General features: G+C 49.3%; 2 protein-coding genes and 1 long non-coding RNA gene across 7 annotated transcripts; 1 reads left to right on the forward strand and 2 right to left on the reverse strand.

The window, feature by feature from the left end:
• Positions 1-7339: 7339 nt before the first annotated feature.
• Positions 7340-15237, reverse strand: TAP2 (transporter 2, ATP binding cassette subfamily B member). 3 transcript variants are annotated; one of them, XR_015152951.1, is made up of 13 exons: positions 15142-15237; positions 14222-14719; positions 14019-14133; positions 13129-13259; positions 12677-12882; positions 12042-12239; positions 11468-11596; positions 9726-9849; positions 9311-9499; positions 9024-9197; positions 8710-8869; positions 8338-8474; positions 7340-8112 (listed from the first exon to the last, which is right to left on the reverse strand). XR_015152951.1 is itself a non-coding variant. In XM_086371081.1 (12 exons), the coding sequence occupies exons 2-12, from the start codon at positions 14709-14711 to the stop codon at positions 7882-7884; spliced, it is 2160 nt and encodes a 719-aa protein (XP_086227207.1). In that variant the 5' UTR covers positions 14712-14719; positions 15142-15237; the 3' UTR covers positions 7340-7881. The 3 variants fall into 3 exon arrangements, 2 of the variants coding, with proteins under 2 accessions (XP_086227207.1, XP_086227208.1); XM_086371081.1 differs by lacking the exon at positions 9726-9849; XM_086371082.1 differs by lacking the exon at positions 9726-9849 and having other exon boundaries at positions 14871-15237.
• Positions 15238-15337: 100 nt separating this feature from the next.
• Positions 15338-18494, forward strand: LOC147346558 (uncharacterized). Of its 2 annotated transcripts, none has more exons than XR_015152953.1 (2): positions 15338-16260; positions 18078-18494. It is a non-coding gene; the product is annotated as an uncharacterized LOC147346558 (long non-coding RNA). The 2 variants fall into 2 exon arrangements; XR_015152952.1 differs by having other exon boundaries at positions 15352-16260; positions 17958-18494.
• A 545-nt stretch (positions 18495-19039) lies between these two features.
• On the reverse strand, positions 19040-22431 carry PSMB8 (proteasome 20S subunit beta 8). Of its 2 annotated transcripts, XM_086371085.1 has the most exons (6): positions 22262-22431; positions 21341-21488; positions 21070-21181; positions 20157-20286; positions 19599-19803; positions 19040-19360 (listed from the first exon to the last, which is right to left on the reverse strand). In XM_086371085.1, exons 1-6 carry the CDS (start codon positions 22406-22408, stop codon positions 19272-19274), a joined length of 831 nt encoding a protein of 276 aa, XP_086227211.1. In that variant the 5' UTR covers positions 22409-22431; the 3' UTR covers positions 19040-19271. The 2 variants fall into 2 exon arrangements, with proteins under 2 accessions (XP_086227211.1, XP_086227212.1); XM_086371086.1 differs by lacking the exon at positions 21341-21488.

Here is a 22431-nt window from a genome sequence, read left to right on the forward strand (position 1 = left end):
GCAGTTCTTGTTACCACAGCCTCACTTAACTTGCTAGAACAGGAACCAGAATGTCACCCACAGTCCTCAGGTAGATTCAAATCTTTATGAATTAGGAGCCTGACCACAGGTCAGAAATTGACTAAGTGTGGGGATGTGTCACCTGATGTGAGTGTGAGTGTTATGGTTGTGAGTGTTCTAGAGCTGGGTGGGGGTGTTGCTCCCAGTTGGAAGGGTGTGTGTGGCGCTGAGTAAAAAAAAAAAAAAAAAAGGTAGCCATCAGAAGGAGCTCAAGCAGCTGAATTTTAATTTCCTTCTTTCTTCACACAAATACCTATGTATCTTTCCCATGTATCTCACCTCATCTGAAAATGAAGAAAAGTGTTTTGCTTGCGGCTGAGTGAGTGAGGACGTGACTTGGGGGTACCAGAAGCAGAAAAAGTCGGAGATAAGAAGGCCCCAAGGGTCTCAGCCTGTCTCCCCTCCTCTGCTGCCAGCCCCCTGGCCGGGCTCCTGCACCTTCTCTCAGAGATAAACAAGAGCCCGTGGGGAGAAGAGGACCGTGGGGCCCAGAGAACACAGAGTAAATGGGGCTTGTGCGTGCATTTGCAGGGAGGAGGAGGTCCTTAGATGGAGAAGATTGGAGGATACGGATGCTGAACCGGAAGTTAGCAGGCCTGTTCTTTCTTACTTCCGGTGTGAATGTGTCCGCACCACGTACGTTCTGAAATCTAACTTGACTGCATCATAACAATAAGAGTTAATATCTGTCAGCTGCTTGTTACGAATCATTTTTCTAGGCACAGTGTGAATATGGGGGGCAGGAGGAGGGAGAGAGAATCATCAGAACAACTCTTCACTGTGATACTATCATGACGTCCCTTCTACAGGTGAAGTAATGAGACAAAGAACCAGAGTTCACAGGAAGTTAGTCCACGGGCTATGCTGTTTTCATTGCCCTGTATTTCTTACTTGGGAACCCAGGAAAACCTCATTTCTACATCTTTAACATCCCTGCAAGAAGATGCACAAAAGGTCAAAATGACTGAAGAATCGCACTATAACTTTGGTGCCAGGATAGATCTCCATCCCTGTCTCTTAAAAAGAAGTCAGTGGTCTCATGGATCAGGAACAAGGAATGACAGGGAGACCATCTGCAGGAAAAGGTAGCAAAGTCAACCGAAGAGAGAAGGCAATACCAACCTGGGAATCTGCCTTGCCGGTGGCCTCTGAAACAGCTTGAATAAATGAAAGCGTCAGGTTGGTCCAATCAGAAGCTCTGTTGTTGGGTCGTTTTCTGTGCTGCTCGTCACCGTCCCCAGTGGGAGGATCTGGGTTTCCCAGGCTCTTCAGAGAAACTAGACATTGCAGGGAGACAGCTAATAAAGAGAGAGGTCATGCCTAGTTGCCTTCTCTCACATTTTTGTTTTTTGTTCTACTTGTATGAGTTTGAAAACTAAGATGGGGGATTTTTATTTTTCTCTTCCTGCCTGACTTCAACCAAGAGCTCTACTTCATAGAGATACGGGCTTTTCTGTGATTTTCCCCCAAAACTCACCCCTCATTTTGCACCCCTCATCCGCTTTCCCTCCCTGTTCTCTAGAGAGTGAGAGAAGTCGGGCATGGTAGATGCAGCTGTTCATTGAGGGCGTTAAAAAAAATCATTCTCTCATTACCTGGCAAAAATATCTCTTCGGTCGCTATCTTGGTGACTTTATTATTTTTTATTGAGATATAATTAGGTTACAACACTATGTTAGTTCCAAGTGTACAACATAGTGATTTGCTACTTCTAGACATTACAAAGTGATCAACATGATAAATCTAGATGCCATCTGTCATCATACAAAGCTATTACCATAGGATTCACTGATTTAGCCACCCTGTGGATTTCGTTCTTGTGACACATTCATTTGGTATCTGGAGGTTTACGCCTCTGAATCTCCCTCACCTATCTCACTCACTCCCCAGTCCCCTCCCCTTTGTCAACCACTCTGTACCACGTGTCTTTCTGCTCTTTGCTTGTTCACTTGTTTTTCAGATCCCACATGTAAGTGAAACCGTACAGTGTATGTCTTTCTCTGACTTACTTTGCCTTAGTGTGATGCCTGCCGGGCCCGTCTATGTTGTTGCTAATGGCATGATTTTCTTTTTTTATGACTGAGTAACTTTCCATCGCATGTATGTACCGCATCTTCTTGATCCATTCATCTACGGATAGACACTTAGGCTGTTTCCACTTGATTTTGTTTCCTTTTCATTTAATTCACTTTGTTTTGGTCTTTCCTTTTATTGATATAAGTAATTAAGGTCATGAATTCTCCTCTGAACACTGCTTTAGCCGTATCCTAAAAATTTTGATGTGTGATTTTCAATTGTCATTTTTCTAGAAATTTTCCAGTTGTTGCTTTCTCACTGTCTGGCCCAAGAGAAAGACCGTTTCTTTAAGGTTCCATGTGGAAGGGCATTTATCTTTTCTGACCTTATTATTATTATTTAGTTTGTTCCATTATAGTCGGAGAATTGTATCTATATCATGCCTACTTTTTTGGGGAAATTACTGAAGTTTATTGTGCCAGAATGTGTGGTCCATTTTCATTAATACATTGTTGAAACTTGAAAAATTGTGTTCCCAGTTTTCAGTGAGAAGATGTCAATATAGATCCATCAAATCTAACTTTTGACTAAGTTAGTAGCATCTTCTGTGTTCATAACTTTTGTCTACTTGATGTCTCTAGTCCTAAGAAAAGTAAATTAAAATCACCTATTACTACCTTTCCGAATAGTTTCCTAGTATCTTCCTTAATTTCTGCTCCGTGATGGTTACTTATATGCTATTTGGAACTTATATATCTCTCAGATACCCATTTTTAATTTTACACTTTCCATTATAAAGTGCCTTCTTATCTCAATCAATTTGGGGAGATGGATCTGAATGTCACCTTCTTTAATAATAAGATTGTGACCTCTGCTTTCTTTAGGTTTACATTCTCTTTTTTTGTGCCTCTGTCTATCATTTTATTTGTTGAATAAATGAATGAATCTTTCAGGACTTCCCTATCAATCCAGTAGTTAATATTCCATGCTTTCACTGCAAGAGGAGTGAGTTTGATCTCTGGCCAGGGAACTAAGATCCACATGCCACATGGAGTGGCCAAAAAATTCAAATTTAAAAGTGAAAAAAAAAAGAATCTTTCTGAGTCACTGTATTTTTAAACATATCTTTTGTATATTGCAAACAGCAGAGTTTTTTTTTAATCTAATCTGAAAATATTTTAATTTTAATATTTTAATGAGTTCAGTCCATTTACAATTATTAATATGGCAAATGGATTCAGTCTAATTTGGAGATTATTATTTTCTATTAAATATGTTTATATGAGCATTGCATTTTTAAAATCTTTCACTATATCTTTCTGTGTTTTTCTAAACTGCAGTCTTTCAGATTTGGGGGAAGCTGTTTATGTTGGCATTATCTTGATTTTACCTTTATATAATGCAGTTAGATAGTTCTTATTAGTTTTCTACTATAAATATCCGAAAACTAGCTTATATTCTCTCCCTTTCTCTTCAGTTGTCCTTGTGTATACCTTTGTATTCTTAAGTATGTTCTAAATATGTGAAGTTGCACAAAGTCCACCTTTACGTAGCTCTGTGTCCCAGGCAAGTGAGCAAATGTTTCTCAGTCTCCATTTCTCATTCTTACAATTGGGAACATAATGCATGCCACATAAGATTACCTTAAAGGTAAAGTAGGGTATGGCAGGTTCTTAGCACAGCAGGAGCACACAGAAAGCACTCCATGAATGATTATCATTGATACTGAATATTGTAATTCATAAAATCCTTGAAACTCAGTATTTCCCAGGACCAGCAGATGGCACTGGATTCAAGAAAATGGATGTTCCTCTCACTCAGCACCCAAAACAGGGAAGATCTTTGTTTTCCTTTCCCCCTAGTCCTTTCTCTGGAGAAGGCAATGGCACCCCACTCCAGTACTCTTGCCTGGAAAATCCCATGGACGGAGGAGCCTGGTGGGTTGCAGTCCATGGGGTCGCTAAGAGTCAGACACGACTGAGCGACTCCCTTTCACTTTTCACTTTCATGCATTAGAGAAGGAAATGGCAACCCACTCCAGTGTTCTTGCCTGGAGAATCCCAGGGACGGAGCATCCTGGTGGGCTGCTGTCTATGGGGTCGCACAGAGTCGGACACGACTGAAGTGACTCAGCAGCAGCGGCAGTCCTTTCTCTGCAGATTCTGACAACTCCACACTTCCTTCTGAGGCCCCACTGCCATTCAGAGGCAAGTGGCTGCCCCACTCAGCTGGGGCGTGAAAGACTTGGAGTTCAATATCATTCCCACATTGGGCAGGGCAGACAGGGTGGGAGGTTGTTTGGGGACCCACAGTAATCTGAGAGTCTCCTAAGTTTCCTCTTCACCATTCATATCTTGCTTCGGAAAGAGCAGCACATAGCTAAGTGGAAAGACTCTGAAGATAAGTGACGAGAAGATGGGGAATTTAAGGGGTGGGAGTGAAATGGTGATGGGCAGTGGGAGGGGAAAATGAAAAAAACTAGAACTGGACTTCCCTGGTGGTCCAGTGGTTAAGAATCCACCTGCCACTGCAGGGTTGCAGGTTCGATCCCTGGTCTGGGAAGATCCCACATGCTGTGTGGCAACCGCACACAACAACTACTGAAGCCAAGTGCCCTAGAGGCTGTGCGCTGCAACAAGAGAAACCACCGCATCAGAAGCCCTTGCACCACAACTCGAGAGTACCCCACTCACCACAACTAGAGGAAGCCTGCAAGCATCAACCAAAACCCAGCACAGCCAAAAAATACATAATTTTTTTTTAAAAAGAACCGGAACTCTGGACAAATCAGAATTACTAATGCTTGTGGTTACCAGGCAGAACATACTTGTAGGAGTTTGTTGAATGCACTGTCGGGGAATGTTTTTCTGTGTCTCTGAAGTAAGTCTTACCTGGGACTGTCCCTCAATCAGATCAGATCAGTCGCTCAGTCGTGTCCGACTCTTTGCAACCCCATGAATCGCAGCACACCAGGCCTCCCTGTCCATCACCAACTCTCGGAGTTCACTTAGACTCACATCCATCGAGTCAGTGATGCCATCCAGCCATCTCATCCTCTGTCGTCCCCTTCTCCTCCTGCCCCCAATCCCTCCCAGCATCAGAGTCTTTTCCAATGAGTCAACTCTTCACATGAGATGGCCAAAGTACTGGAGTTTCAGCTTTAGCATCAGTCCTTCCAAAGAAATCCTAGGGCTGATCTCCTTCAGAATGGACTGGTTGGATCTCCTTGCAGTCCAAGGGACTCTCAAGAGTCTTCTCCAGCACCACAGTTCAAAAGCATCAATTCTTTGGCGCTCAGCCTTCTTAACAGTCCAACTCTCACATCCATACATGACCACAGGAAAAACTATAGCCTTGACTAGACGGACCTTTGTTGGCAAAATAATGTCTCTGCTTTTGAATATGCTATCTAGGTTGGTCATAACTTTGCTTCCAAGGAGTAAGTGTCTTTTAATTTCATGGCTGCTGAGGTTACCAAAGAATTTTAATAGATCCTTTTCTCCATGAAGACTATAGTTCCCACAAGGTAGGGGATATAGAACTTATTATTCCTATTTTACAGATGGAGGAAGGACACTTGGTGGGGAGGGGAAAGAATCAGGCCAGTCTTCTCTCTCCCAATGCTTAATTCGCCCTCGGTGACATTTGAAAGGCTACTGACTCCAGTATTCTGGCCTGGAGAATTCCATGGACTATACAGTCCATGGGGTCGCAGAGAGTCGGACAGAACTGAGTGACTTTCATTTTCTCTCTCTCCCAATGCTTATCTCGCCCTCGGTGAAATTTGAACAATGAACAGGTGTGGAGCAGTAGGACAACCGCGGATGAAGTAGAGGTTTGCACGCATAGGAAGTTATGTACTCTGGCCTCACCCTGATGCCAACAGTTGCCAGGCAGAAACAAACCCCAAACAACGAAAGTTCTGGGGAGTTCAGTGCTAGTCTGGAAAGTACCTGCCACTTCTGGGAAAGTGAAAGTTTCAGTTTTCTAAAAAAGAGCAAATGTAAGACCCTCCAGGAACCAGTGACATGTAGAGCTCTGGAATGTCAGTGATTTGTATGTGTAAGGAATATTGAGATGGAAGACAGTAGAGGAAGGAGATTTATTCATTTACCCAAAACAGTTATTTATCATTCAGTGTGAACGGAGCCCTGTGCCAGGCAGTAGACATAAAGCTTTAATAAGACAGATGGCCTCCCCTGCAGGGGCTCACGGTCTAGTTTAAGGATGGAGGTCGATGGTGGGGGTGGAGAATTTAATAGGGACAGTGAGAGAGGTGAGCCCCGGGAGCAGAGCAGCTGGAGCACATGGAAAGGAGCTCTGAGACATCTAGAGAAGGATTCCTGGGAGACTTAAACCCTGCTGCTGCTGGTGAATCTTAAAGAACTAGGGCCTAATGGGGAGAGCCATTTTGGGAATGGCAGGGCGCGCCATATACGGAGGCACAAAGGTATCAGGAGGGCAGGAAGTTTATCATGGATGGAACGTCCTTTCCAAAAGGCAAAGCAGAGAGAAATGGGCTAGATAAGCTGTGTTTCTGGGGAAGAAATATCAGTGCAGAAAAGAGTAGGGACACAGGAAGGATTTTTCAGGAGTGATACTGCTTTACTTGTCCCCTAGAAAGAAAAATGACTTCATTAACAATGTCTGGAAGAGATGAACCAATGGTAGGGGAATCTCTTTGGACATGAGATCATTCCCTGGTGGCTCAGATGGTACAAAAATCTGCCTATGATGCAGGAGACCCAGGTTCGATCCCTGGATCAGGAAAAACCTCTGGAGAAGGGAATGGCTACCCACTCCAGTATTCTTGCCTGGAGAATCCCATGGACAGAGGAGCCTGGTGGGCTACAGTCCATGACGTCGTAAAGAGTCAGACACGACTGAGTGACTAACACTTTCACTTTCACAACACAATGAACAAAAGTTGTAACAATGGAATTAGAAAATAAGGAATTCAGAGCTGTTCACAACTAGAAGTGAAAGAGCTTTACGAGGTTTGATTATTCAGTAGACTATAACACAAGGTGCAATATAATTGGTTGACAGTGTGGACTCCGGGGTCAGGCCTGGATTCCAAGTCCAATTCCACCACTGTGCAACCTTGGGAAAGTCCTTTAATCTCTTTGAGACTCAGTTTTCTCATACATACAATGGGTATAAGGGTTATCCTCAAAGGGTTGAGGATAAGCATTAAAAATGATAACACATGGAAAAGACTTCGCATATTTCCTACACATATTAAAACACTGTACACAGTAGCTGTTATCAAAATTTTATTAAAACTGTTAATTAGGGAACAGTACTCTGCTCCCCCATATCCTAGTGGTCCCCAAAATATCAGACCCTGGTGGGAACTGAGAAAAAGACAGGGAAGGGCAAACTCATGAATAGTTATGTATCTCAAAGAACAATCCAAAGACTGATCAGACAGCCAGCAAAATAGTCATGGTGATTATCTCTGGGACATGAAACAGTGCATAATTTTACTTTTCTCCTTCTCCTTTAGACTCTTTTCTCTTTTCTTTTCTCCTTTAGACTGTCTCTATTGTCTAAATTTACTATACAAATGTATGCTATTTATGTAAGAAAAAATAGTTTTAAATATACTCAAGATGCCACAATACAGTACTCAGCACCAGGCAAAACTCTGTTCGTCAAGTAACTAAGGTTCCTGGATGCAGACAGATACCACGTCTCCCGTCCCCCGCCCTCCCACGGCCCCAGCAGAAGTACCCACGGTCTAAATCCAGCTCCAAAAACAACCAGCCAGGGGAACACACCCAGGGAAAGCCAAGGCAGGAGCTACTCCGGGTCGCTGAGATGGCCCTGGGCGGGGCCGGCTGTGTCTGGGGTCTCCACGCTCCGGTTCTGCTGCACCAGCCAGGAGTAGAGGTCCTGCCCGTCCATGAGCTGCTCGGGGCCCTGCAGCCGCCCCTGCCTCAGCACCAGGACCTGGTCGGCGCTCTGAACCGTCTGCAGCCTGTGGGCGATCACCAGCACCGTGCGGGTCCCCTGTGCTCTCCAGTCCTGCAGCTGAAGGGGGAGGATCGCGATGCCCCGGGTGCCGGGTCAGAAGGGGCTGGAGGCCGGGGCCCACGGGGCTTAGGGGGAAGAGGCGTGAGCCACGAGAAGGTAGCACAGAGCAGAAGGGCAAGGTCAGCTGCCCTCCTCCCTCCGCGGGGTCAGGCAGCCTCAGAGGATCGGGGAGGTCCCCGCCCGGCCCCAGCCCCAAGAGAGGTCCCGCCGCCCCGCACTCACAGCCTGCTCACACTCCACGTCCAGGGCACTAGTGGCTTCATCCAGGATGAGGACGCGGGGGTCCCGCACGAGGGCCCGGGCGATGGCCAGGCGTTGCTTCTGCCCCACGGCCAGCTGGCTGCCTTTCTCCCCCACCTCTGAGGAGACCGAGAAACCCCTCTCCTCAGAGGCAGGGGCCCAGACAACGCCCGCGTCACAGGCGCGGCTGGTACTTCCACGGGCACCGCTCCGGAGGACGAGCGCCCGTGGACGGGGGTGGGGCGGGGGACCTCCGCGGCGGCCGCTCCTCTGGGAACACAGGCTCCCGAGGGGGTCGGGAGGCCACAGCGCCCACTTGGCGCGCGCAGGGGGCGACGCCGTGGCCGCAGGTACCTGTATCGAGCCCGAGCTCCAGCTCGCGGATGAACTCCTCCGCGCGGGCCGCCCGGGCCGCAGCCAGCACCTTCTCGTCGCTGCAGCCCTTCAGGCCGTAGGTGATGTTGTCCCTCACCGAGCCCGAGAACAGCACGGGCTCCTGCCCTACCAAGACCACCTGAGCGGAGGCGACGGGAGCAGAGGGCTGTGCATCATCCCCCGCGGCAGGGACCCGCCCTTCCTCCCCGCCCGCCCGGCTCACCACCGACCCCTTGGGTTCCCGCCCCACGCCCCTCCCCTGCCCTCTGCCCACCCTTCTCCGTCCTCCCCACCTGACGGTGCAGGTAGTGGTGCTCATACTCGGAGACCGGCTTCCCGTCCAGCAGCACCTGGCCCTCGGTGGGCTGGTACAGATTCTGCAGCAGCGCGGCCACCGTGCTCTTTCCAGACCCGTTGGGCCCCACCAGCGCCGTCATCTGCCCGGGACTCAGGGTGAACGTCAGACCCTAGAACAGCCGGGGAAGAGTCAGAGGCCTGCCCCTTCCCCCGGCCTCCCCTCTCCTTGGAGGCCGATCATCCGCGCGGGGAGTCAGGGGCCCAGGCTCCCCGCATCGGGCACCTGGAGCGCAGGCTGGTCGGGGCGACTGGGATACGCAAAGGAGACGTTCTGGAAATTCACCCTGCCCTGCAGAGTGGGTGGGGCCAGAGTCCCCGGTGGAGGCAGATCTGGCTTTCGGTCCAGGTAGCGGAACACCTTCTCGGCTGCCCCCACGTTGCTCAGCATGTCCCCAAACATGTACACCAGGGTCTGCAAAACAGAAGGGCGGGGCTCAGCTAAGCAAAGGCAGCTGTGCCACGAACCAGCTTCCCAGCTCCTCACACAGCCCCGCCACACTCCACCCGAGCTGGGCTTCTCCCCTTGTCCCAAAAAAGATCACCACCTTTAATTTTTAAAGATTAAAAAAAAAAAAAACTTTCTTAGAAAAGATTTTTTAACTGGAGAAAGGAACGGCAACCCACTCCAGTATTCTTGCCTGGAGAATTCCATGGACAGAGGAGCCTGGCGGGTTGAAGACTGGGATGCAACTGAGCAACTAACACTCACTTTCCTGAATAATGAGGCAGATGGCTTCCATATGAAATAACTAGTATAAGAGTCTAAAAAAAAAAAAAAGATTTTTACAAAAAATGTTGGCTGCCCCAGGTGGCAAGTGGGACCCTAGTTGCCCCACCAGGAATCAAACCCATGCACCCTGCAGTGGGAGCACAGAGTCCTAACCACTGGACTATCAGGAGTAAGTGTGCAATTTGACTCAAAATGGGCACCAGCACCCCATTATTCCAATTTGTACTGTAAAGGATGGAGACATCTTTGCCCCTCCCATCCAGCGTCACCTTCATCTCCAGACCTTTCCAGCTACTGTGCTGTGTTACTTGTACACAGCTGTCTAGCCTGGTGAGACAGGGACTCCTTAAATGCAAGCACTGTGCCCACCTCATCTTTGCAGCCACCAGACTGCCTCACACAGCTCTCCACATGTAAGAGATGTTTATAAAAGTTATAAACTAAAGCCCAAGGTGCAGTAACTAATTACTTTTCAAAACTGCTTTATATAAGGAGGGTGTCCCAGGAGGCTCACTGGTAAAGAATCTGCCTGCCAATGCAGGAGACAAAGGTTCAATTCCTGGTCAGGAAGAATCCCTGGAGGAGGGCATGGCAACCCACTCCAGTGTTCTTGCCTTAATATCCCATGGACAGAGGAGTCTGGCGGGCTACAGTCCATGGGGTTGCAAACAGTCGGACAGGACTGAGCGAGTGAGCACACGTCTATAGGGAAAGAACTAAATACTCATTCTGCCTTTCCTAATCAAACTATACCCCTCAGCAGCTTATCAGCACATGAGAAGACATCTCCCGGAGAGATGCATCCTGGCTAATAAATGAAGGAATGACAGAGTGTCACCATTTTTGCAACCCTGAATAATTCAATAGATCGTGACACTAAGCTTTATTGATTGTTGCCACCACAGATGTATATGAGAGAGGAAAAAAGAGATCAATATAATACATACCTCTATGAAACGTGGAAATCTGACCACTGTATTTGGTGAGGTTATTGTTAATTTTTTTGGTATGATCATGGCTTTGTGGTTATATATTTGTAATGTTTACATTTAGAGATACATATTTACAGATGAAACCATATCTTGCCTCTGATTCAAAGTAATATGGGTGGGGAGAAGTCGGTGGGTGGTATAGATAAAATAACATTGGCCATGAGTTGATAACTGTTAGATGCTGGGAGATAAAAAACAAGGTCCCATTGTATAGCACAGAGAAGTATAGTCTATATCCTCTGATATATACACACAATTATATATTAAATAGATAACTAATAAGGACCTACTGTAGAGCACAGGGAACTCTATTCAAAACCCTGTAATGACCTACATGGGAAAAGAATCTAAAAAAGAATGGAGATTGATTCACTTTGCTGTACACCTGAAATTGTCATAACGTTGTTAACCGGCTATATACCAATATAAAGTAAAAAGTTGTCTTTAAAAAGTTAAACAAAAAGTAAAAAAAAAAAAAAAAAAAAGATGCTGAGTACAAGGAGGTTCACGTTTATAGATTTATCGTTTTCCTCTTTTTTTAACCCAAGTTTGAAATTTTAAATGACAATGAGTTGGGGTTATTTCAGTTTGTTTTTTTAAGGGGAACAAAATAGAAGCCAAAGGAGGAAAATGAGAGCACGCACAGCTCCCAACTCACATGCATGTACTTGCCCACGTCCTCCTGGTAAAGCAGGAAGGAGAGGAGCCCACCGCGGGTGAGGTCCCCGGCCAGGATCTGCTGCAACGCACAGTTCAGCAAGAGCACCTTCATTGCCAAGTGCAGCATCTGAAGGGAGAAGAAAGGAGAGCCTGAGGACCTTCCACTCTTTGGCCTCCCTGCCCCTATGATGAGACATTCCATCCAACACAAAAACACCTGTTATACTACATTCACTCGACTCTGTAACTATAATAAGTAATATAAACTTTGAAGATGTTGGAGCCAGGTGGCGAATGAAGGAGTAAATGGATGGATGCTTGACACAGAACAGTGAATGAACAAATGCAGACTTTTCTTTGTTTAAGTATTTTGTGCTTTGTGCACAAAGGGAATTGAAAACAGGAGAGTAGCTCCCCTGAAAAAACTGGGGGCTAACAAATCGCTCATCACCTACCTCCCAACAGAGAAGAGACACATGAAAAAGAAGGCACTGGCAAAAGCATCGAGAACCCCAAGGACCCCCAACACCAGCCCCCACCTGTGCCCCTCCTCCAGCCCTCAGCTTCCTCACCCTCCTTAAGAGCAGATAGAGGGCCCGTTCCAGGTCCCGTCGCCACCATAGCCGCCGGCATCGTTCAAGGGCCTCCTTATAGCGACAGACCTCTTGCTCCTCGGCTCCAAAACTGCGCACGGTCTGCAGCCCTCCAACCGACTCCCGCACCACCTGCCCAGCTTTCGCCGTGGCGTCCTGGATCTCCCAAAGGACTGCCTGGAACAGTGGGGCCAACGATGGAGCGGGCCAATTTGGCAGAAGACAGCCAACCCCCACAGCCCACTCCAGTCCCTTCATGCTAAGTGAAGTAAGACAGAGAAAGACAAATATTATATGATATTGTTTATATGTGCAATCTAAAAAAAATACAAGTGGATCTATGCACAAAACAGACTCACAGACATAAAAAATAAAAAAAAACTTATGGTTACCAAATGTGGAGGAGGGGATACATTTGGAGTTTGAGGTTAACAGATATAAATCACTCACACAAAGTAGAGAAGCAACAAGGATTTACTGTATAGCACAGGGAACCACATTCAACATCTGAAAATCTCTCCCTCTCCCCCCACTCCTCTCTCAAAAACACACACGTTCACATAAAGTCCCTGGGATGTGGTCTTCCCTGGGGATTCCCCAGCATCCGCACATACCTGACGGCGGGCATTGTACACCTTTTCAGCCGCTATCATGAGAGGCACCTCGAACAGAGAGAGGAAGGTGAGTCGAGGTGACAGGTTGAGCATGAAGCCATAAAGTCCCAGCACTTTCACCAGGCTTCGAGACAGCACATTGGTGTTATAAGGAAGCCAGTTACTCATCAGTTTGGTATCCGAGCTCAGCCGGGAATTCAGCTCCCCTGGGCAGGACAGAGCAGGCAAGGAAACCATGTGTTGTAATGCAGAACCCCCAGAAATTCCATCCTGACCTCCCGGTCATCTCACGGAGCCCCCCTTCCTTGCAGAGAGACAGGTCCCCAGAGAGAGAAAAACAGCTCCCGGCCCTGGCACCAAGGATGCAGGCAGGCCCGGCTGGGTGCAGGTAGGTGGCAGCAGGTGGGCAAGGAACATGTAGGAGGACCCCAGACCTGCACCCCAGGCCTTACCTGTCTTAGTCTCTTGGAAGAAAGGGAGGTCCTGGTGCAGGAGGGAAGAGAAAAGCATCTCCCTGATCCGCAGGTTGATTCTGGACATGGTGAAGGTGAAGATGCTTCCTCGGCAGCCTGCACACAGAGAGCTGTGGGGAAAGAGGGTTGGAGGATGAAGGAGAGAGAGATGCAGAGACGAAGGGGGAGGGAAGGAGAAGAAAAAGCACAGAAGGAAAAGAAGTACAAAGTTGGGGGTAGTATATCAAGACAGCAGAAGAGAAACAAATAAGAGACATGAAGGGCAGGAATGAACAGAGGAAGGAAAAAAGAGGACTCAGTGAGCCTCATCTTAGTCCCAACCCCTACCAAGTAGTTAGTTTGTAGACAGCAGATTCCTGGCTGTGTTGAAAAACAAAAGGGAAAGTAAATACAGTGGGAAAGAGTAAAGATGCTGGAAAGAAAGGTGACAAGGCTCAGAGTAAGAGCTTCCAAGACTGACAAGATGAGTTAGGGAAGAAGGGTCAGGATGAACAAACATGCCCCCCACCCTGACAATAGGCTAACTGGAAACAAACATGAGCTGGGAGGTCAGATCAGAAAAGAGAAACGGAACTTCACGGAGATAAAAATGCTCACAGGCAACTGAGAGACATTCCACTCAACACAAAAACACCTATTGTACTACACTCACTCGTATCTGAACTATAATAAGCAATATAAACTTTGAAGATGTTGGAGCCAGGCAGCGAATGGAGTAAATGGATGGATGCTTGATATAGACGGTGAATGAACTCATACAGGCTTTTTCTTCATTTAAGAGTTTTGTGCTTTGTGCACAAAGGGGATTGAAAACAGCAAAGTGAGGTCCCCTGTAAAAACTGGGGGCTAACAAATCGCTCATCACCTACCTCCCAACAGAGAAGAGACACACGAAAAAGATGGCACTGGCAAAGGCATCAGGATCAAAGTCGCCCCCCAGGATGTCAATCACACGGCCAAAATAGTAAGGGATCACGGTCTCACCTGCAACAGCCAGGAGGGCCCAGTCAGAGTGCGGCTGCTGAAAGGCCTCCTCCCAACCCCCAAGTCCCTGCGCCCTCTCCCCACTCACCCAACACGGCCAGAGAGAGGAAGGAGAAGGCGGCAACCAGGAAAGGCAGGTCAGGCCAGGACAGCTTCAGCAGCCTCCACATCAAGACTCTGTTCTCCTGGCCCTGCCCCTCCGCCTTGGCTCCTGGAGGGCTCAGCACGGCCCACAGGGCCCTGCTCAGCCCCACTGCCCCATACCCCAGCAGCAGCCAGGCCCAGGTGGCTGCAGCCACTCTGACCAGAGGGGCGCTCAAGGCCCCCAGGACAAGAGCCCTCAGGGAGAGAAACAGGGGGTTCACCAGGCAGAGGATCGGCAGCAGTGCTCCCACGCCCTCCAGCAGCCCTCCCAGCCTCAGCAGCCCCCAAAGTCCACCGAGTCGCAAGGCGCCCTCCAGCCACAGGCCGGGAAGCCCGAGGGGAAGTAGGGCCCCCAGGGGCCCCTGCAGCAGCCAGAGCAAGGCCAAGTCCGCCAGCAGCAGAGAGGCCCAGAGTCTCAGGTCCGGGCGCCGCATGGCGAGATCTAGGGGTAGAAGAGAAGGACAGAGGTGGCTTCCAGTCCCTATCCCCACTCCCACTCTGCCCAAGCGTCCGCTGGCTTCCCCCCGCCCCCTCCTTTTTTTTTTTTTTAACCCTGTGCTGCCCTGAAAGATGCCCTGGGTACCCCGTCTCACCAGCACCCCCCTCCTAGGACCCAAGGCATTCGGCCTGACAGAGGGAGCTGGGAAGCCTGACCATCAGCAGCCTCGTCCTCTAAAACACGTCCCGTGACCCCCACCGCACACCCCGGCCCCGCCAGCCGCCGCCGAGTTCCCAGGGGCCAGACGATGCCCGCCGCGCTCCCCAGGCCCCGGGTCCAAAGGGGCCGGAGGCGGGGGCGCAGCGCGCGTGCCGGGCGGGCTGCGCCTGTGTCAGCGTTCCAGGTTTCCACGCGCACAAGCTCACCAGTGGGGGCTCCCGAGCTCTTTGCTGGCGTGCCGAGGGCTGAGCTCTGAGGTCCCCTCGCGCGGCCTCCGCTCCGTCTCGCCTCTTTTGGCAGGCGAGGCTCCCCCAGCCGGGGGCGGCCAGGCTCCTGGGCTTTCGCTTTTGCTTTCGCTTCCGCCTCGGCAGCCGCCGCCTGGTTGCGCGCCTGGCGGCCGGCCGGGGGCGCGCGACACCCGCGGAACGCAGGACCGGTGCCCGAGGCCGGCTCCGCGTGCCAGGGCGAGTCTACCACCCTCAGCCACAAGTACTCTGTCGTAGGAAACTACTGCACTTCTTAAAACTACGGTTAAGTAAGATGACGCTGTTTCAAGGATTGGGATGCTTTGCAATTGAAGAACCGCTGGATTTTCTTACCTCCGCTCTGAGGTGAGTGCAGCCATGAAATTAAGACGCTTGCTCTTTGGAAGAAAAGCTATGACCAACCTAGATAGCATATTAAAAAGCAGACACATTACTTTGCCAACAAAGGTCCGTCTAGTCAAAAATATGGTTTTTCCAGTAGTCATGTATGAATGTGAGAGTCGGACCATAAAGCTGAGCGCCGAAGAATTGATGCTTTTGAACTGTGGTGTTGGAGAAGACTCTTGAGAGTCCCTTGGACTGCAAGGAGATCCAACCAGTCAATCCTAAAGGAGATCAGTCCTGCATATTCATTGGAAAGACTGATGCTGAAGCTGAAATTCCAATACTTTGGCCACCTGATGCAGAGCTGACTCATTGGAAAAGACCCTGATGCTCAGAAAGATTGAAGGCAGGAGGAGAACGGGATGGACGACAGAGGATGAGATGGTTGGATGGCATCACTGACTCGATGGACATGAGTTTGAGTAAGCTCCGGGAGTTGGTGATGGACAGGGAGGCATAGCGTGCTGCAGTCCATGGGTTGCAAAGAATCAGACACGACTGGGTGACTGAACTGAACTGAGCTGAATTGAGCCTATTTTGAGAACAGCCCTCTTTCCCCCATCCAAGTTCCAGTTGTGGGATCTTGGGGTTAAAAAAAAAAGAGAGCGGAGACCAAGTGAGAAACAAGCAGGACTTCTGCAAAACAGAAGGCCCCTCCACCTCACCAGGACCTGTGTGAGTTTCCACTTGCAGATTCTTATCTGAGAAGGCACTCACCCTACATCTTCATGTCTTCCTCAGCAGAGCTCCTGAGCAAGCACGTGCTCAGAAGCCTCTAAATGTGTGCCTCAGTTATTTGGGGAATGCCTTCATCATATGAGGAAAGTGGGCTTTGTTTCTTGGTCTACTCTAACACTGATTAGCTCAGTAATCGGGTTTCTATAGGTCCTACCAGACCCAGAGCCCATTTGTGGAACATGCAACTGGGTTTATTCCAGAAATAACTCTTCTAGTTGAAACTACCTCCCAGACTCAAAATGTCCCCCAAGGGAGGACCACTTGAATTCCAAACCACCCTCTTGGAATGTTGTTGGCACAATTACCATGAGTCACTTCAAATTTAGATTTGAAGTTAGGAAATTATTTAAACTTCTCCAACCCTGTTCATTCTGGAATTTTAAGGATCTCTCTCTAATTAAAAAAAAAAAAAAAAACTCCACACTCAGCTGCTTTCTACTTACAGGCTTTTCTCTTGATTAATTCTCCTGGGAAAGTGACACTGTGCTGCTTCTCCCTGCAGGCCCAACATAATTCAGAGAATCTCACAGTGGGGACCTCCCTAGCTGTCAAGTGGGACGTTTCTAATCCAGGAGACGTGGTTCGATCCCTGGTGAAATGATTTTAATATTTAATAGAGGATTATCTGGCCTGATTTCAATAGACAGTCATTAAAAGAAGAGAAATAGAAACAATTGAGAAAATTGAACAACAAGTACATCACCAAATTGGGCTAACCAACATTCCGACTTAAACAGCTGGGAAGTCCCTCATTAACAGCAATCTGGAATCCTAGTTAGGAAAAGTTCCCGAGTGGTGCATCCACCCCACGAGTGAGACTTCGAATTGCAGTTTCAGGGGCTCCTGATTATAATTCCAAACCATAGACTGATACCATCATGAGTTTGTGTGCAAAAATACCTTTTTATAATGCTGTTTCTTTTACCTTGTGAGTCATAGGATTTCATTATATCTTGGGGGGTTGGCCAGACCTCCAGGGGCTCAAGAATTCCAAGGTTCACCCCTTTCTCTTTTTTTAATATAATTTTATTTTTTGTTATTTTTGGCTGTGCTGGGTCTTTGTTGCTGCTCAGGCTTTTCTCTAGTTGTGGTGAGTGGGGGTACTCTCTAGTTGCTTGCGTGGGCTTTTCATTGCAGTGGCTTCTCTCGTTGCCAAGCACAGGCTCTAGGGCAGGAGGGCTTCGGTAGTTGTGGCTCCCAGGCTCAGCAGTTTGGCTCCGGGCTCTAGAGCACAGGCTCAGTGGCTGCAGCACTCGGGCTTAGTTCCTCTGAGACACATGAGATCTTCCTAGATTGGGGATCAAACCCGTGTCTCCTGCATTGGCAGGTGGATTCTTCACCACTAAGCCACCAGGGAAGCCCCACCATTATCTTTATTTCAAGTGCCACCTGACTTGCTCTGCTTGAAGACAGCCACGGAATTGGGCAGTGTCCAGGCAGGTCAGAAGCAGGTCAGAGGCCTGCTCTCCTGCTTCTGAAGCCTGAACAAGACTACCTCCACTTTAATTTCCCTAACAGTCAGGGGACTAAGATCCCACATACCATGCAGCACAGCCGAAAGAAAAAGGAAATCTTACTATGCCTGTCTCATCTTTCTAACCGGTTACTTTTTCCTCATTTTTTCCCAACTTCAGGGAAGCCTCCTTTATCTCCTGTTCCACTTCAATCGCAGTCTTGTCATCTTGCAATGAGTGTGACCCATCATGAAACTGAATGGCTAACGTGCATCTTTTCATGTAATATCCACTCCACAGGAGGGAAGAGGGCAGGGCCCAACCTTTAAAGGAATGAAGGAGCCCAAGGACATAACACAAACTGACTGAACCAAACAGGTCCAAGATGGTGGACAAGTCGACTCACCCTAGATCTTGATCCTAGGTGAATGCTCACTGTAACACATAATCCAGGTAAATGACACTCCCACAAGGTGCCATGACAGTTCCAAGATCAACCAGCAAAGACCCATATGTGGGTGGGGGCCCAGTTCCTGGAAATCTCCACCCTTTCCCCAAAATAGTTGGAATAATCCTCCCACTCATTAGCCTATGAAGTTACCCAGCCCATGGAAGCTAACCGTACTACGTTTCAAGCCCGTTCTTGCCTTCTGAGATGGCCCACACTCCATCTGTGGAGTGTGTTCCTCTCTGAATAAATCCACTTCTCATCTATCACTTCGTCTCTCACTGAATTCGTTCTTCAACAAGACGTCAAGAACCTGAGCTCCATTAAGTCCTTAAGCCAGGTGTGTGATCTGTCGGAAGATTCTGAGTTTTGTCTGGGTTCACACCCTGGCCACGTGGGTTCGAGTCCCAACCTGAGGTGAACGGTTTCATCTCCGTGGGGCTATATGAGGTAAATGGGGCTGTGTTCACAGTTCGTGCACACATGTGAGGAGGAAACTTGTTTCTCCCATTCTAACGCAGTTAAAAACAGGTGTTCCAAGTGCCCTCCTCCAACATATCCAAACCATTAACAAGCAGCCACACAGGAGCCTCCTGGTTGAGAGCCCACAGAAAGGACCCTAACCTCGGTTAAACACAGATAACACAGCCTTCCAGCGGTCCTGGAGGAATGAGAGTGGAAGCCCGGGAGAAATATTTGGTGAGGCCCCATTTCTGAGGCAGGGGTTTCTCTCTTCTCAGGAAAAACCTGTCTCTATTTCCTGTCCCCTCCTCCCAGCCACCCCAGCCCTGAGCCCACAGCCACAACACACAGCTTTTATAACCGTTTTCCTTTATTGTGCTTAGTGGGGCATCCAGGAGGGGGGGTGGGGGTGACGTTCATTGAGACAGAGAATACACAAAGGGATAAACTCTGTGCTGCCTTCCAGTGGCCGCTGGTTCTCCGTCTCTGGGCCAGGTCAGGCCTCCTTCTCCCAGAGTGCGATCCGGCCCAGGTCCCTGAGTCAGCCAGGCTTCCCCCGACTTGCCCGCATGTCACCGCCACGATCACTGACTGGCCTCCCGGTACTGGTGCATCAGGTCACTGACGTCTGTACTTTCCACTTTCACCCAGCCGTCCTCCTTCATGTGGTACACTGCAGGCAGACGGGAAAGAGCATGGAGTCATGGTCCCCTCGGCGAGGTCCTGCTGACGCTGTTACATCAACGGCGACAACAGCAGCACACGCTCTCAAAGCCCTTGTGACAGGGGCTTCAGTGCCCCTCTTCCGGCTAGGAAAACCTGCTCTCTGCCACCCTGCCTCCCCCATACCTCCCAATCTCAACCCCCCTGCCCCCACCCCAGGGACAGAGGGGGGCACTTTGATCTCTTACTATTGACAACGCCTCCAGAATAGCTGTCTCGGTGGGTGGCATGAACAATTGCCCTTCGGCCCAGGTCATAGGCCTCTTCAATACTAAGGTCAGGTCGATAGCCACTATCCATGACCCCATAGGCATGGGAGTTCCCACTACCGGTGGAGAACATATTTCCCGAGAGTCGAGTCCCACTGTCATTCACATAGTAGAGTCCAGGACCCTGTAGGAAGCAAGAAGGTTGGAAGTTGTTGGTAACACCCAGATTCAAGTGTGAGCCACAAGAAGTGGACCAGAGACTACAGATGAGCCCAGGAACATGGGAACTAGGAAAGCACTTTGGAAACAATCGTAGAACTTTGAGGAGGAAAAACAAACTTGAAATCAGCTATTTGATCCAAAGGGACAAGCTTATGAAACAATGGTCCACATCCGGACCTAGAAATTGCTGTTGAGCAACAGTTCTGCAACCAAGCTTTCTCTGTGCTGTGCAGGGAAGGGGAGGGAGGGGAGTGTAAGGCCAGGAAACTTACCTCTCGTCTACACCTTGGAATACGCAGCAGGGAGGGGACTCACCTTTTTGTCCCAGCCACAGATCATGCTGCCCATGGAGAGGCCCATGCCCCGGTACTGGCACATCATGTTGGAGAGCAGCTTGGAGGCGGCCGACACAGAGATACGCTCCCCATTCCTCAGATAGTACAGCCTGGGTGAGGACCGGACAGTCCAGGGAGAGAGTTTACAAGGGGCAGGAGGACAGCCCTCTGGGCAGGTTACTTGATGAGCAGAACATGGCTGAAGAGATTAGCATCTAAAAGGAATGGTTCTGTAGGATCTCAGGATGGACAAAGATCTGGAATTTATATAGAATTCTTTTCTTTTTTTTAATTCTTCGGGCTCTTGGTGGAGCATGTGGGATTTAGTTCTTGAACCAGGGATCAAACCAATGCTCCCCATGTTGATGTGTGGAGTCTTAACCACTGGACTGCCAGGGAAGTCATCAAAATCACCTAGAGAAATCCCAGTAAATGATATCCCACTAGGGTGGATGGTCATTACTAAATAATTGACAAATAACCTGGGCTTCCCTGGTGGCTCACATGGTAAAGAACCTGCTCGCAATGCAGGAGACTTGGGTTCAATCCCTGGGTTGGGAAGATTCACTGGAGAAGGGGCTGGCAACCCACTCCAGTATTCTTGCCTGGAGAATCCCAGGACAGAGGAGCCTGGTGGACTATACAGTTCATGAGGTCTCAAAGAGTCGGACAGGACTGAGCTACTAACACATTCACTTTCACTTTCAATCTGGCTTCTTGGCAGGAGCACAAGCTTGAGATTAAAGAGAAGGTTTTTTAATCACCAAAAGGTGGCTTTTTGAGATAGGACATTAGCACTAAGATGTTCTGTGAATGTAGGGAGACTGGGGGAGGAGCAGTGATCTGCAAGATGCAGAACCTGTGCTTAGAGGAGAGTAAGAGGCCTGGCCTACCTGCACTCCTTAGCCAGCAGGCGCTCCCAGTACTGGCAGTCAGCCGCACAGCCGGACATGGTGCCGAGCAGGTAAGGGTTAATCTCAATCACCTTGTTCACCTTTAATGTGGCTGGAAGAAGATGGAGTTTGGGGAGAGGGGGGATGAGCGCACAGGTTTCCCTGAATGTTCCGAGTCAACATCTGGTCCCACTTTGGTGCAGATACTGGACTCCTGCTGAGAGGAGGGCCCAGCTCCCTAGATTCCGCCAGCCGGAACCCACACACTCACCAATGTAATTCCCAGCTGAGGCCCGAGAATCCACGGCCACAATCACCCCATGCTGGAACTTGAAGGCCAGCGTGGTCGTGCCATGAGCCATCTCGATCTGCACCTTACTTTCTCCATTCCCACCCAGGGACCGGAAGAATTCAGTGGGCTAATGAGACAGAAGAGGCAGAGAAAGGACCACTGCAAACTTCCGAAGATGGATGCTCCAGGAAAGCAAATTTGCAGAGCGTGGGAAGGTGAAGATAGCCATACCACGAATAAATGAAGCAGTTAACAGCCCAGTTTTGCAAGGAAATGACTGGGGAGACGAAAAAGACGAGGCCACGACACTGACCTTTTCCATTTACCAGCACAACCAGAAATGAAAATAAAAATTTTTTAAGTTACTGTAACTAAACATTTTAAGGGTAACTATAATGATTTTCCATTCATAGGTCATTTAATCCTCAGGAAACACGTTTTATGAATTGTATCCCCACTTTACAGAAGAGAGGCCCAGGAGACCCAGACCAAGTGCTAGGGGACTTGACCAAGGCACACAACAATGAATGGCCGGGGCCAGGCCAACCGCTCAAGGTCATAGGTTTCCCAAGAGAGTCTACAGCCCCTGTATCATAGGGTCGCCCAATAAGGAAGACTCCGTGATCTGTGTGTGATGGAGAACGGGGATCCCACCCTCAGCTCTTGGTCCTAATCTGCACTTCCTAGCCCTCAGGCGGCCAGCCCCCAGGTCCCACGTGGCCTCTTCCCCAGCTCCGGCCCTGGACCCCAAACGAGGCTCTCCTAAAGGATGCCCCTGCGCGTTTCCCCGCCTCGGAACAGCCTCCAGGCAGCCCCTCCGTTACTCTGCGCACACCCCCACTGAACCCCCCGCCCCCGCCCGCCCGCCTGCCTCCCACGGGATTTTGTTAGAGCCCTGACCTGCATGCCCCGGGGGAGGGCGAGCTCCGGAGATCGCAGGGAGAAGCCGTAGTGGCCGGGGTCCGAGCGCTGCCGGCTTCCCGCGAGGGGCACAGCCCAGTCCCCCCGCTGCCCTCGGGGGGCTCCGCACACGTCTAGCAGCGCCATGGCCGCTCAGCACCCAGAGACCT

Source organism: Bos grunniens, chromosome 23, assembly GCF_055505025.1.
Source record: "Bos grunniens cultivar Pamir isolate PY7600 chromosome 23, Bosgru_T2T1.0, whole genome shotgun sequence".
Lineage (NCBI taxonomy): Eukaryota > Metazoa > Chordata > Mammalia > Artiodactyla > Bovidae > Bos > Bos grunniens.